The sequence below is a fragment of the Lucilia cuprina genome, chromosome 6 (genome assembly GCF_022045245.1).
Source record: "Lucilia cuprina isolate Lc7/37 chromosome 6, ASM2204524v1, whole genome shotgun sequence".
Classification (NCBI taxonomy): domain Eukaryota; kingdom Metazoa; phylum Arthropoda; class Insecta; order Diptera; family Calliphoridae; genus Lucilia; species Lucilia cuprina.
The window spans coordinates 32793432-32809500 of record NC_060954.1 but is presented as its reverse complement, the minus strand read 5'-3'; the positions used below and the strand labels follow the sequence as shown (position 1 = coordinate 32809500).

General features: G+C 27.7%; 1 protein-coding gene across 18 annotated transcripts in view; it reads left to right on the top strand.

Annotated features, from left to right (window-relative positions):
* The window catches only part of LOC111675331 (transient receptor potential cation channel trpm), a 178842-nt gene that overhangs the window by 104565 nt on the left and 58208 nt on the right, over window positions 1–16069 (top strand). For 9 of the 18 annotated variants that reach the window (XM_046955460.1, XM_046955458.1, XM_046955462.1 and 6 more), the window contains one exon: window positions 15501–15583. In XM_046955460.1, coding sequence (XP_046811416.1) covers window positions 15501–15583 — 83 coding nt within the window. Of the gene's footprint in view, window positions 1–10224; window positions 10977–15500; window positions 15584–16069 lie in introns of those variants that run through there. The other 9 variants (XM_023436085.2, XM_046955456.1, XM_046955461.1 and 6 more) reach the window with 4 other exon arrangements.

Here is a 16069-nt window from a genome sequence, read left to right as displayed (position 1 = left end):
CGTCTGTATGATAAAAGTATGATAGAGTTCAATATAAGAAATATAAATGTTAGAAATTATAACAAAACGAGCCTTAAACACGAGGCCCATGTTTACGTGTGGCCAGATTTTGTAAATTTTAAACACCAATCAAACTGCAAAACGCAATTAGGACTTATCGTGCTTTCTAGAAAGAGACAGATGGCAATGTCTAGATCGTGTTAAAATAATAACCTATAAACCCCCACGACCACTTCGATGAGCTTCTAATAGGAATATATTGTATTTGAATTGTACAATCTAAATTAACCTTCTGTAAAGGTCCCTTTCACGAATTTAAAGATTTTCAGAATAAAACTTTTTGATAATTTTAAAATATTATTATTATATTTTTTTAAAAAGTTCGATGTCGAACAGTGGCCGATACTCACTTTTTACCGTACCAGGTAAAACATGGAATTATCAAAATGTTTATAAAGTCTTGTCGACCAGAAATAGAAAAATTTTCTTAGTCGAAATACGTTAAAATAATTAGCACTACAGTGGGAAGAGTATGATGTTTGTATCTCATTAAAATATTAGTACTATACCCACTAGTACTATACCGAACGACTCAGAATCACTTTCTGTGTCGATTTAAAGATGTCCGTCCGAAAGTCCGTGTGTCCATGTAAACGTTGTTATCAAAGTACAGGTCGCAACTTTAAGATAATTTAATGAAATTTGAAATACTGGTTTAGTGTAACATATAGTCGTCCAAGCCCGACTATACTTTCTTACTTGTTGTAACTTTCTTTTGATGTTAATAATTTTCTTTCAAAAGTTAAAAATCTGAAAATTTAAGGTATCATTCAATCGAAAGGGTTAATTTTTGTTTTTTGTACACTTTTTCTCAGCAATAAGCATTATTTGAATAGGCGCAAAGAATTATTATTCGAAATATTAAAAAATGTTTTCTTTGGATAATACTTAATGAATTCCTGGAGCATTTTGAAAGTAATAAATGAGGCTTATTCTTATTGATTTAAATATATTTTTAAAAGTAATAAATTTGCAGTTACAAAAAATCATGTAAGGTTTAAACGCATTTTTATGCTTTTTCCATCATTTGTAAGTTGATAATATTTGGATACTACTAAATGAAGCACTGGAGTACTGGAGCACTATGAAATTAAAAAATTAGACTTAGTCTTATTGATTTTTCCCATGTCAATTTATACAAAAAAACATATCTTTAGAAGTAATCAATTGCAATTACAAAAAATCATGTGAGGTGTGAACGCATCATTATGCATTTTCAAACCTTTGATAAATTATTTTGAATAATAAATTATGTACAATATTTTCTGCGTTTTTATGGTCAATAATTAAATCATAAAAAGTATAATCCTATAATCGCAATTATACATTAATATTTAAATATCCTAACCGTTTGCACTCAATATCGTTATTTCATTTTTATTAAATTTATTATGACTTTTGTATTTGTGAATTTTTAATGGTATTGTTTTAATTACCTTTCTGTGTTTTTTTAACATTTTTGTTGTGATTGTTTGTTTTAATTGTCTACATGTATATTTTTTCGTTAAATATTGTGTTTATATTCAATTTTAATTTAACTTGTATAACTTTGTTTATTTTTTTAAATTAATTTGAATTTTTTTAACATTATTATTTTAAAACGTTTAAACTATATTTAAAAAAAAATATTATATGTCCTTTTACTTAATTTGTAAAAATTAAAAAATCTCTTTATATATATATATATATATATATATATATATATATATATATATATATATATATATATATATATATATATATATATATATATATATATATATATATATATATATATATATATATATATATATATATATAAAGAGATTTTTAATTTTTACAAATTAAGTAAAAGGACATATAATATTTTTTTTTAAATATAGTTTAAACGTTTTAAAATACAATTTTGTTGTGCATCATATAAAAATTATTACTTTTTCTTGAATAAATGTTAAAAATTTTGAATGCTGTTAAAACTAGTTCCTGTGGCCCGAATTCGGTGGTAGTCTTGAGTACAATTGATGACAACATAATATTATGTTCGAATATTCGAAATTAAGTTCGAAAGTTCGAAAAAAATTTAAAGCTGATAAAACCAGTTTCCGTGGACCAAATTGTCTGAAATTTGGCTACTATATTATCTTCGACTATTCGAAATTAAGTTCGAAAATTCGAAGTCATTTTAAAAAAATCTGTTAATTTGTCGAACTTAAAAATTTTTTTGCTTTCACTCGATTCACTCACTGTATACTACTTGAATTGAATCACACAAACACTCTCATTACTTGTTTCGTTTGAATTGAGTATTGACTAACATTCCTTATTTTCAAATATACTATTCATTTCATTCATAAAACAATGAGTGAGTCAAACACACTGTGTTTGAAAAAAATCAAATGTTTTAATTTATTATTTAAGTCACTCATGCAGGGCTCTAACCAAGTTCTATACTAGCGTTGATAACCCTCATGAACTTTATAATTATAAGGACTCATTTGACCCTTGTCCCTATAAAGAGCAAGGTACAATTAAACTTATATGATTTTTTTGAGAAAAGTAAATCATTTTTTATTCGGTATAGGGCATAATATGGTCGGCCTAGCCCACTATAACATAATACTTGTTTCATTATATGTATGTGTGTAAAATATGCTAAACTTAAAATAAATACTTACATTTATAATGATATGAGTACTTAAAATTTATGTAGACGGTACGTAGTAGATATTGAAAAGTAAGTAGTTGTGCTAGCGCAAGGCAATAATAATCAAACATAAATTTGTTAATGCTAATATTAAAACAAATTAAGCTCTATTATCAACAGAGCTTATAAATGGAGCTTACAAATGGACCAGGGAACAAAGTGGAAAGCGTAGGAGCAAAATTTCACCACTTTTTCTTTCTTGTTTTAATAAGCATTTAAGATAATCCTAATATAATTCTAATATATTGTATCCAGTTTATGTAAAATTCTGTAATTTTTCAAACGTATACTTGACGAATAGTGCCTGTCTCTAACTCTAGACTTATACTTAAAGTTATAAAAATGTATTCTGGAAAATACAATTTTTCAAAAAATTTACCGCTTAATTGATATTATTGTATTTTATATATTTATATTAAAGTCATAAAAAGAAATACCTTCATATGACAGTTTCTAACTTTTAGCAGTTTTGTTAAGCATGTACTCATTGATAAGTATGTTGCAGTATTAACAAGGAGTCATTAACAAGTTTTTCCTAAAAAATGTAAAAAGTTTTTAACACCATTGAATTTGCTTAAATTGTTTCAATAAATTCAAACGAGCACAGTGTAATTAATAATGTGGTACCTAACTGAGAGAAAAGGGAAGAATTTAAATTGCAATAATATTGTTGCATTTTTTCTGTACGCAATAATTGCTTTTAATCTCTATTAAAAATAGGTATAAATTAATTTCATAAAGGGGAACATAAACAAGTGTTGATATAAAAATTCATTTCAATTAAGTAATATTAAACAACTGTATAATTACATTAGACATACATATACGTACATAAAACATACTATATGCATTTGAATATGTAAATATATACTACATATGTATTAAGTATACTGCAAATTTTTCATTCAAAAATTTTTTGTTGTGTGGCAATTACAGATTGTTTAAATTAATTATTCGTGAATGTGTACACTGTATATATGCATTTAGATGGATTTTGTTGCAAATTTAATGAAACTTGATTTTGATTATTTTAGCTTCGAATCTAATTTATATTTTTTAACTACATATCCTATAATTGTTTAAAGTTCTTCAGTTACGGGTATTATTGTGTAAAAGCTTTTTTTCAGAATTTAAATTTTGTGATTTTTCCAAAAATTTCAAACAAAATATAAGTCTTTATGTTAAATAAATATTTAAATGCAAAGACATATTTATGACAAACATATAATTCTGTAAGGACTTATTATAAACGGTTTAAAAATAAAATGTTGTTTATATAGCTACGTTCAAACCTATCAAATGTTTGACGAAAATGACGTGACCCCTAAAAAATCTTAATTTTGATTTCTTAAAAATATATATTTATTTGCACAAACATAATATATCTTTGACGACATCAGTTCAGAATGTCTTCGTTCGACAATATTTGCAATTACAAAAATCATGCAAAATCAAAAATAAATTTACAAAAATTAGTGGTAACGTCTTTTTCATTAAATGTTTGATAGGTCTGAACGTAGATAAAGTCTTTTGTAAAAGAAAAATGTGTTTATGTTTACATTTCGTGACTACTGCTAATAATGATTTATTGGTAACGTAACTTAAACGCATATTGATACATATCAATTAGTCATATTTTCTTTTTAACTCCTTAGCAGTAAGCTGTTTTACTTATTACAAACTAAGTTGTGAAGACAACTATTATAGAATTTTGTTATGACAATTTGTGTTGAATGTTTTAACAAAAAAGTTTTCCACTAATTGAGAGCTATCATGTTCCAGTATGTTTTGTTATAATGTGAATATTTTCATAAACTAACTTAAATTTCTTATGTCTCTATTATGGTTTACAACTCAACACAGTTGAGTTAAAATTGACACAACTTAACTGAAAAACAACTGAATTGTTTATGTCCAGCATATATCGATTTTGTCATTCCGTTTGTAACAGATCGAAATATTGATCATAGAATCACAAAACTATATATATTCAGGGTCCTTATTAAATTCTACGACGATCTAGCCATGTATGTTCTAGCCATGTATGTCCGTCTGTCTGTCTGTTGAAAGCACGATAGAGTCCGAAGGAAAAGTTTGAAATTTTTACACAAGGTCTGTTTGGTATTTAAAATAGGCCTTCCGAAAAACAGCCGTAACTGTTTTAAAAATTAAATATAGCAATGAAATTCGACAGAAATAAGTTTTATATGAGCCAAATTCTCAACAAAATTTTATGAACATCGATTCATAATTGACCCTTCCCCTGATATATGGTCCCATAGAAAAATGACTTTAACGGCCATTGCTGGCTTAATACGAGTTTTGCGCAGAAATTTGATATACATAAGTTTCTTACGAGCAAAAATCTACCGAATTTTAGGAGGATCGGTCCATAATTAACCCAAGCATTCCACTGCAGTTTGATGGTGGGTATATAAGATTCGGCATACTGTTACTTGTTTTAAAAAAAGTTGTAATAAGTTTCAACTTAAAATTTTAGGTTGTTATCGATAATACCAAATAGCAAAATTTAATTAAAAAAGAATTGAGTTAAAACCATATTTGTAAGTACTTATTTAAGTAGTAAATTGTACGCGAATGTGGAAAGTACTGAATATAATAACTTGAAAATATTTAATTAAAATTTTAACGAATAGTAACTTTTTAAGTCATTACTTAACCTAACCTAAGACTGGTTCAAAACTAAGCCAAATAAATGGATAATCATATTTTTTTAACATTGCGATGACCATTGTAGAATAATCTTAAAACCCTTGCTAAATTATAACAGTACATGATCCGCAACATGGACCTAAGAAATGTAGGCTATGGACCTACATTTCATAGGTAAAAAAAAACATAATACAGCCTGCATTACATTAGACTACTTAAATGATCATATACTCCAATAATGCTAACAAGCGAGTAGTTTTGGGATTTCTTTAATGGATAATTAAGCTTTATACACACCATCAAAAAATAAATTGTTTTTGTCATTCTGTTTGTAATATGGCATATGATATCCAAAAAGCCCTAAATAACATTGAATAATTTTTAAGGATAAGCAAAAAACCTTCTAAAATGCTTTTTTTATTGACAAATAAGTATTTAAAGAAAAATTTGCGGTTTTTGTTTTAATTGCGGAGATATAAAACTTACACCCTTGAGAATTTGGTTTTTCTAAAACCCAAAAAAGCGTAAGTTACATTAAAAAATAGTATGTTTCAACATTTTTAACTAAATTAAATTCGGTTTTTATTGGTCAGATAAGGCTTCTTTGTTTTTATAAAGATTTTCGGAAATTCGAATTTTTCTTCGAAAAAATTCTAAAGCTGTTAAATAAAATCTATAAACCGCAATGTTTCTGGGTCTTTATTAAATTCTAAGACTATTAAGCTATATCCGTCCGTCTGCCTGTTTAAAACACAAGTCCAAATGGAATGGATTTCGCCTAGTACCAAAATATGATCCCCTCAGAAAATTACTTTAACAATAATAACTGGTTAAAATAAGCATTTATAGCGATGAAATTCGACATGAATATATTTTATAGGAATCTAAATATCTGCGTTACCCTCCAGATAAGGTAAATTTAAAAAAAATGACTTTGACGATCATTACTGGCTTAAAAATGAGAGTATAAGGGTATGAAGTTCGACATGTATAAGTTTTATACGAGCCAAAATTTATCATAAAAATACAATAAGGTCGTTCTAGAAAATTTGTTGAGCATCGCGTCATAATTAACCGTACACTTCTAAAAAGTTCCCTTTCAACAGAAATCGTTCTACAAAATTCTACCAGTATCGCGCCATAATTGATCTATTAAATGAGAAACTTGTTTCCATAATAACAAAAGTATGGATTCTTAACTATCAATACATATTTATAAGAAATTTATAATTTTTTGAAATGATTTGATGGTGGGTATATATAAGATTCGGCATAGCCGATAAAACTCTCATACTTGCTGTTAGTATGTTGGTATATGCACAAAAAAATTTAATTTAAATTGAAAAAAAAAAATCAAACTCTAAAATTAATTTTACTAATATTACGTAAAAATTATATTCAAATAAATTAAAAATGTATTTTTTATTAAAAAAAAAGTATTAAAATACATATACTATGGTTCAAGGGTATATGAGATACGGCATATCTATATAAAGCACATTACTTGTTGTTTTTTAAATACATATTTTTTTTAAATAAAATCCCAGGAAAAATTTTAGAACTTGTTCTAAAACCTACTAGTTCTAAAACGAGTGAAAACAGAACCACTTCAGATTCTTAAACAACAGCCTTGGAACTAGTAGTGTCGCCATACCTTCTCGAACCCGTTCTTTAGAATATTGTTGTGGTTCTTAAATACTTCTAAATAGTTTTTAAGGAACTAGTTCCTTGAAACTAGTTATACATTGCTACCACACTAGTTCAATGGAACGCATACTAGTTTCGAAACAACTTCATGGAATCAATTGAAAAAATGTCAAAAAATTAAAAATTTATAAACTTATTTTATCGAAATAGAAAACAAGTTCAAATGTATATTTTTGCATTCCTCTGAACTACAAGATATTAAAGAGCTCACTCACTCAATGGTACCGAGATAAGGGAAACTTAGCTTCTTGTAACGTATATCATTGCAAAAAATATTTTAAAAGATTAGAGGTGAGGAAGAATTATATTAAATTTTACGAATTATATTAAAAGAATGAGTGTCTGGTTAATGTAGTATAACCAAAAAAACACTCTTAAGCTTAAACTTTACATACTAAAACATCTTTTTAAAGATTTAAATAAAAATTTTAATTTATAGAAGAAATTAAATGATGCGAATGCAATTGACATCTTTACAAAAATCTCTTTAAAATTGTTGCAATTTAAATCTTTATTTAAATTCTTATTTATATTGAAACTATAAAAAAGAAAAAATATATTGCTTTGGCAGCTTTTGAAAAAACATAATAAAATCGATAGAGTGGTATTTATTTCCAGCTGATTTACTTTCAAAGAAATCTATAAATAAAAGTCATTTTATTTTTTCCCAAAACAGATAAAGAAAACAGAGTTTCCCAAAGATATTTTAACGCTATAGACAAGAGAATGTGTCAAAAGAAAATAACCACGGAACAAAAAAGCAAAATATAAAAAAACTTTTAATTAATTAACTACTACGCCAATGAGTGAGGCATGAAATACAACAACCAACACTTGTTGCTGCTAAAAGATAAACTTTTTTTGTCTTCCATAACGTTCAGTTGTACTAAGCTATCTATGAGATACACAAACACTTCAAGTGCAAACAAAATTTATCTAAATATTCCATGCTACAGTAGAGATTCACTATCTCTATAAAAGTGTGTGAAAATAACAGAAATGAAAAACAACAATAACTATCGCATGCCGGCAATAAGTTGCTAAAAAGATACCTTACACTTTAAAATTAAAAAAATAAATTGCGTGTAAAAGTCTGATTCTGCTTCTATTTGTTGAGGATATGGCAGGGCATAGAGTTGGATAAATAAGTTGTTCGTGTGTGAAAAATTTACGAAATAATTTTTAACGTTACAAATTTTATGAAATTATCTACATTCACGAATAAAATTCAAACCCAGCCCTGAAAAAATTATTGGAGTACATAAACCATTAAGGCAATCCCAGAACTACTCCTCTTTAAACATTATTGGATAACATGTTCGACCCGTTAAGTAGTTCCATGTAAAACAGGAACATGTTGTTTAATTTTTTAAACAACATGTCCGTTGGTGCATTTCATATGACTTTTTTGCGGATCAAGTACTCCCCATAATTACTCTGATGAATTACAATTATATGAATTACAAGGTCCTCACCTATGACATCACAGTGTTAAATTTTTTAATTTCAGCCGAAAATGATCATTTTGAATCGATTTTTCCCGATTTCGGTTGTAATGCTTTAATATTTAAACACAAACAGAGTTTTGAGAACTAAGGACTTTGATTTGAAATAGGGCAATATATCACTCTTACATATTGGATATTAAAATACTGGCCAGAAATTGGATTAAGCTTAATTAATGTTTTTTAATTTTAGCCATTGAGCGAAATAAGAATGTAGTAACTAGGTTAATCGCATATAGCTTGAACACCCTTGATATTTACAATAACTTAACACAATAGTCTGCCTTAAACACAATAGTCTGTTAAAGCTCCCTTCGTACGAGCAAGTAATATGATCTGTAATATATAATTAAACCACTACACATTGAGAGAAAATATGGATGGAAAATTTGACAGTTGTGTGGCTCTTTTCATATTTAAAATGATTAAAAAAAACAAACATTATATCAGGGATGTATTTTTATGTAAACACATACAAAATAGTGAAACAGATGTTTCCAATATACTTTGTTATTGTTTTCAACACAATTTTTTTTGGTATACGGATGTAATTATCTTTTTTTATACGGATAAAATTTCTTTTTAGTTTTTTTATTAGCATTTACATACATAAAGTGTGATCGTGTGAAGGGCCCTTAGAAGGTATACCAGAACAAAATAATATAAATACTTCTATATGCGTGTTGAAAGTTCATGAAAAACATGTGAATTTATTTCAAATTGTGCTGAATAGTAGGCTCGATCCGGCAACAAGAAAACTTAGTATGCATAAAACAAATACACTGAAAATAAAACATTAACTTTACAAAAAAAAAATTCTTTACTAATTTTTTAATAATAACATGGATTGCAGTGAAATTAAAAAATAAGATTTTAAATAAAATTTAAGGAAAAGTATAAAAGTTAACAGAAACTATAACGAAGCATTCACGGATTATTTTCAGTGTACATATGTATATAAATAACCCACACAAAATTCCTACTATAAACCATTAACAATTTATTAAGCTGTTATGAATATGGGGGTAAATCTTTAGAAGAAATTATTGATGATAGTATAGCATACGTTGACATTCCTAACTCTATTCTTAAGTCGACTTAGATGGTTATCGATTGTAACCACAAAATGTTCTACACTGTAGTTTCAATTCTACACTTGCTAAACTGATGTATGTAAGTGTAATCCTAAATATGTTATAATAGCTGATATAAATATGTGTTTGTTAAATGTCAAAATAGAAATGTCAAACAATGTACTTATGTATGTATGTGGACTTACTAATGTTTAAAAAGTTTTACCCCAAAATGACTTACTGTGTCAATTAGTGATCTTTACCAAGTGTCGTTGTCTAATCTTATCTGAGCGTTGTTAGTTAGTAAGTTAGTTAGTTAAAAATGTTCGAATAAACATTTTATTATTTACATATGCATCAACCAACATCACCCAGTGGGGGAGTGTAGGGCGTAATAAAATGAAAATAAAAAATAACTTGGATTTGACATTGTCAGACAGCCAACCAGCCATACAGCCAACGATTCAAGCAGCCAGCATCATCAGCTGTGTTGTAGAGTTGGCAGAACGGTAGCATCAGTGCATTCGCTTCTTGGCCATAACGCGCGTTGGTTTATAAATGTTGGAATAGCGGTATTTCGAAGAAAAAAATAAATAACAAAATAAAATAAAAACTAAACCAATAGTGATACAAAACCATTTGTATGGGATTTGATTTAAAGAGTTTTAAAATACCCTAAAAAACACAGGAATGAGAAAAACGTAGAAACGTGAAAACCTTAAAACAAAATTGTGTTTTCATTGTAAATCCAGTATTCAGAATAGTGATGAATTTTTCGTTTCCCTCTCAGAGACTCATGGAAAATTTTTTTATATATTTATGTATTTGCGTAGTAACGAGGTTGGCGGTATGACCACCAAACTTATTGTTGCAATAAATTGAATTTATTTTTTTGTTTTAATATTATTTTTGCCAGTCAGTTTGTGTAATAAAGAAAGAAAAGTAATTAATTTCAACTGAAATCGTCTAATTAATCCTGTATATTTGTTTTAACGACCACGACCACCAACCACCATGGTATTAGATTCTCCACAATTAACACAAAGATACATACGGAGTGTTTCAAAAGACTATTCAACGGTACGTCGTTTTAGTACGACTCCTGTGGATGTAATTAATTCCTCACCCTTTTCGCATAAACCCTCAATACGTGGTGTTCGCTCCCGTAAACATGCACGGAAACGTTCATCGATTTCATCGACTCTAACAAAAGTCCTAGTACTGAATGTACGTGATTTATTGCGTGTTCCAGATCCAAGTGATAATAATGATGAGGTATGTTGTTTTTGTTTTTTCATCGTTTATATTTGTTGGCCCCCATGTTTGTTCACGTCATGTTCCTCACTCCGAGGAGGTAACAATGATGGCAACAATTACAATCCTGATTGTTGTAGTAGTTTCTGTTGCTGTTTCTATCGTTGTTGTTTTAAACTTTTAAAATTCCTTGACTTGACTTTCTGTATTCTATTTTATTAATATGTTGTTTATTTTTGCAATTTCTATTTTGGATTTGCTTTGTTATTTCATCTTGTTAGTCATTTTCTTTTTATCTTACACTTTTATTGAGTTGATGTTAATTTTCTAGTTTTGCCATCAATTAAAAGTTACACAAACATTATGAATACAACTACTGCATGCACTTTTAAATGGATAAAAAAAATATATTTTAAAAGATAACTACATACATACGTAGTACAATAATACATTTGTATAACTTTATTTTTAGAAAAAATAATGTTTCTCTTAAACGAAGTTTTCTTTTACTCTTGGGAAAGTAACATAATTGTAAAAAAGTCAAATAAAATATGTAGGTTCAAAGCAAAAACTTGGTAATAATTTGCAATTGTAACCACTTACCTATAAGAATATTTTTCAATGACTACAACATATCGTTCTGATTACATAGAAGTTCTATAATATGCTTATTTATGACGATTTTTCTGAAATTTTCAAAAAATAATTTTTTGGTATATGTATGTTGTTCTTGTACTTAGTTTGTTATCTATGACAAGTAGGAAAGTATAGTCGGGCATGGCCGACCATATGATACCCTACACCATGAGTATATTTTTACAATTTTTACTTTTATAAAATTTTTATTTTTTGTAAAGAAACTTTTATGTTGAATATTACCATAATTCCAAAATATTTAAGCCATTTATTGATAAAAAACTAAAATTTCTAAATGAGGCTTTATATAGGTCAAATATGGGCCGATCCTCGGTAAATTTGGGAAAAGGATATATTTCTAAATAACAGTTAGTTTTGTTGAGTTTCATTGCGATACAAATGGTTACAAGTCCATTTTAGACGTTTAAGTCATTTTTTGAAGGGGGGTTTGTATGGGGGCTAGGGTCAAATATAGGCCGATCCTTACGAAAATCTGCAGTATCATTTATACTTATATAAAACTTATTTGTGCCAATTTTTAGAGAGATAGCAGAATATTTGACGTAATTATAGCATAAAAAGTTCAAATCGGGAGGTACGGTTGTATGGGGGCTAGGTGAAATAATGAACCGATTTCAACCATTTTCAATAGGCTTCGTCCTTGTGCCAAAAAACATGCTTGGTCCAAATTTCATCAAATTATCTTGAAAATTGCGGCCTGGACCTTGCGCACAAGGTTTACATGGACAGCCAGCCAGCCGGACAGACGGACGGACGGACATGTCTTAATCGACTCAAAAAATGATTCTGAATCGATCGGTATACTTTAAGGTGGGTATTGGACCAATATTTTTGTATGTTACAAACATCAGCACAAACGTATAATACCCTCCCCACTATAGTGGTGTAGGGTATAAAAAACTAAGAAAACAAGATGAGGAAATAAATTTAAAAAGGTCCTTACTTAGATAGGAATCGAGCCCACCACATCTGGTCTACCAGACTGCAACACTAACCTACCAAATATTTTTAAGCTCCGTTAAGTTTACATAAAACAATTTTGGTGAAATTTTTGGATATACTTAACGTGACATAACATAACTTGTTTTAAAATTTAAAATTCACAATTTGCCTCAATTTGTTTAAGAAACCAATTACGAGACTAGTTTAAAACTAATCCAATTTGAGACGAGTATTTTAATATCCACAAAAAAATTGAATATTATAGCATTGACCTGTAATAGACGATAACTTCATTTGTTTAGAAATTAACTTGTTATTTGACCATCAGTTATGTAGATGGTCAAATATCTAGATGGGCAAAATCAGTTATGTAGAGTTTTGTTAATTGAAAAGTGGCTATTTCTAGAAAACCGAGTAGGAAATGGTTAAATCGATTAACTGAAATGTATGGAAATCTAGCAACGCTACTGGATATAAGGTCACAAATTTTTAACTTTTTCGGTTAAGATCAAAAGATTTCGGTCAAGAACAGAAGATTTTTTTATATAATAATAACATGAAATAAAACATCAATCAAAAATTGTAAAAGTTATTACAAGTTCCTCAGATCAATTGGTGTTACAAAATACTTAAACGAGAAATATTTAACAAAATTTAACAAATTCCACATAATAGGAAATATCGTTTGAAGTTTTAGTAAAATCGAATATAGTTAACCCATAAACAGTGAAGGGCAAATGAAACCATAGTAAAATATTATTATTTTAATCAATTTAATTGAAACTAGGGTTAGGTTAGGTTGATAGGAGGATGTATACTACATCAAATCCGAAGAAATACACCTAGGCCACTATCAGGCCTGTTGTGCGCTCCAATTCATGAAAAAAATTGTTCGCTGAACGTATTATTTTTCCATGTTCAGAAACTCAGATTCGCGGACGTAGTTCCTAAGAATCTTCCAATCAGTGTTGGTTAAGAATGTTATTTCCGGAATAACATCACTTCCAAGATACTTGGATCTATCTTCGACGAATGCCTAACAGTGCTCTATATTCGTCTGAATCCGCAAGTCCAATTTTGTATAGATGTCCACGTAAAACGGAGAAACTAAGAAAATAAATACATATATTGACGACCCATATATATGATAATTATATAAAATTTCTGTAATATATGAACTAAATATTCAGAAATATTAAAAAGTGAGTGTAATCCTTTTTATGTGGGCATGGTTATCATAAAAATACGATTATATATTTTTTGAATTGATTCACATTTTTAATTTTTGTGCATAAATTTTAAAACAAAGTAGGCGTTTTCTTTGTTAATTTATAAGTTATTGCTTTTTATTGTACCCAATATAACAAAATTATCACTTACAATAGTGGACTATAACCGTCCTTTTTGGGGGGGTTGTTCTATATAATTAATTTATTGTCTATACTTCTAAAGTTAGACTTTTGTTTTATCAGAATGTACTAAATGTGGCACAGTGTATTGACTTAAAAATCTTACAATCTTATTTATAAATACGATTGGAGAGTAACATTTTCTAAATTGTATATGATAATATTTGTAAACAGTTTTTTTGATATTATAATTAAAAAATCGAAAAAAACATAAAAGCCGGTTCATGAGAAACCGAAATAATTAGTAAACCCGGGTTTTCGGTTAACTGAATAAGCTGTTACTAACGCAGCTTGAGATGGAAATTAAGAATAATTGTCCGTAGTTATTTAATTAGTTTCATAACAATATTAATCACTTTACCAATTTTCAAAAGGATCTACAAAGAAAGAATCTAAATTGAATATTGGGGTTTCTTCAGAAATTTAAAACCATAAAATCGCGATAAATTAATCCATATATAGTAAAACAATCCCTCAAGTTACGTGCTCCATTAAGCTCTATATACTTGGAAAACTTATGGTCGGCTTTTATCTGACAATTCTTGTTTATTTATTTATTTACAATTGTAGGGTGTATTTAGAAGAATAAACCTGGTAATAAAATATTAGAAATGTTTGCTATAAAACATTGTTAAAAATGCGTCTTACTCATATTTAAAGACGTCATTTGAAAGTGTTGTGTGATAAACTTAAAGTGCGTAAACTGATTCAGCAAAGAATTTGTTCTACCGGATCATGGATAAGTTTGTTTATCATTTCTAAAGATAAATTTACTATAAATTCTACAACTAATTAGTGACGTAAACTGAATATGTTCTTAATCAAAAGTGTTCTTTTATTAAAATTAACCATATAGATTTGACGTGCTCGACATAATTGTTGGTTTTACAATAAATCGTTTTCATACTTCAAATTTTACTGGTTCTTATCCATATTAATTTTTCTAAGGTTTATATAATATTTAATGTAAGAAAATTAGTTTTACAAATCTTCGATAAATTATTATGAATAAGAATTAATATCTTTTGTTGTTTTATAATTAATCCTATTTATGATTTAAACTAACAAAGTAACATATTCGGGAACATGTCTATTTATTGTATTATTATTGTAAATATATAATTAAAATATTTTAATTCTATTATTTATTTTTTATGGTTTATTTTTTTCTAAAGTTGTTTTTTTTTTTTAAATTTATCGTCTTTAAAAAATAGCAAAATGACCCATTTTATGCTAAAGATTGCATTTAAATGTAACCCCTTTTGAATTTTTCTATTCGTTCTTTTAACAATTGTTTAATGTTATTTTGTTTGTTTTGAAACGTGCTTTCTAAAAAAAAGTAATAAAAATTATGTAAAAATTTGAATAAACATTGCTTTGAATACAAAAGAATAAATAATCACCTTTTTATAATTTTCATCAATTTATTTTAACTTGTAAATTTTATTTCTTTTTCCATATTTCTTATTCCTGTTGAAATTAAAATGCAAAACTTGAAAATTGACTCCACATAACATCTTAACGGATACATCATCAGCATCAGCCTCGAAGTTGGATTGAAACAAATTTTCAAAAGCGTGAATGCATAAAATTCATACCATGTCCCAAGGACGACACAAAGTAAGTACTAGTAATTGATTAAGCCAACTAAACAACCCATCTATTTACATATAAAAAATACATACATACCCAGCAAAAACTAACATTGAAAAGTAATGAGTTTAAAAGCTAAAAAAGAATTTTAACTAATTATTTTAGCACGGTGATGACATTGGAGGCAAGTACCTAACACGTTTTATTACAAATAAGTACTAAAATAAGTACTTACAAATAATAAGTTAACAAAATGTTATGTTTAAAAAAAATTGATCACTCAGAATACGAACCTTGGGTTCTCGTTCATGAGTTCGATACTTTCTTCCTGTGTGTTAAAATAAGTTGCTAGCGCGTTGTTTTAGTTAAGTCATTATAAGAATACTTAAAATAAATGCATACGGTAAATAGTAATAGTAGACATTAAAAAGTAAGTGGTTTTGTAAGTAATTACCAAGGTTTTGCTGGGTATCTATATAATATACAGTATTTTATACTAACATAATTATATAT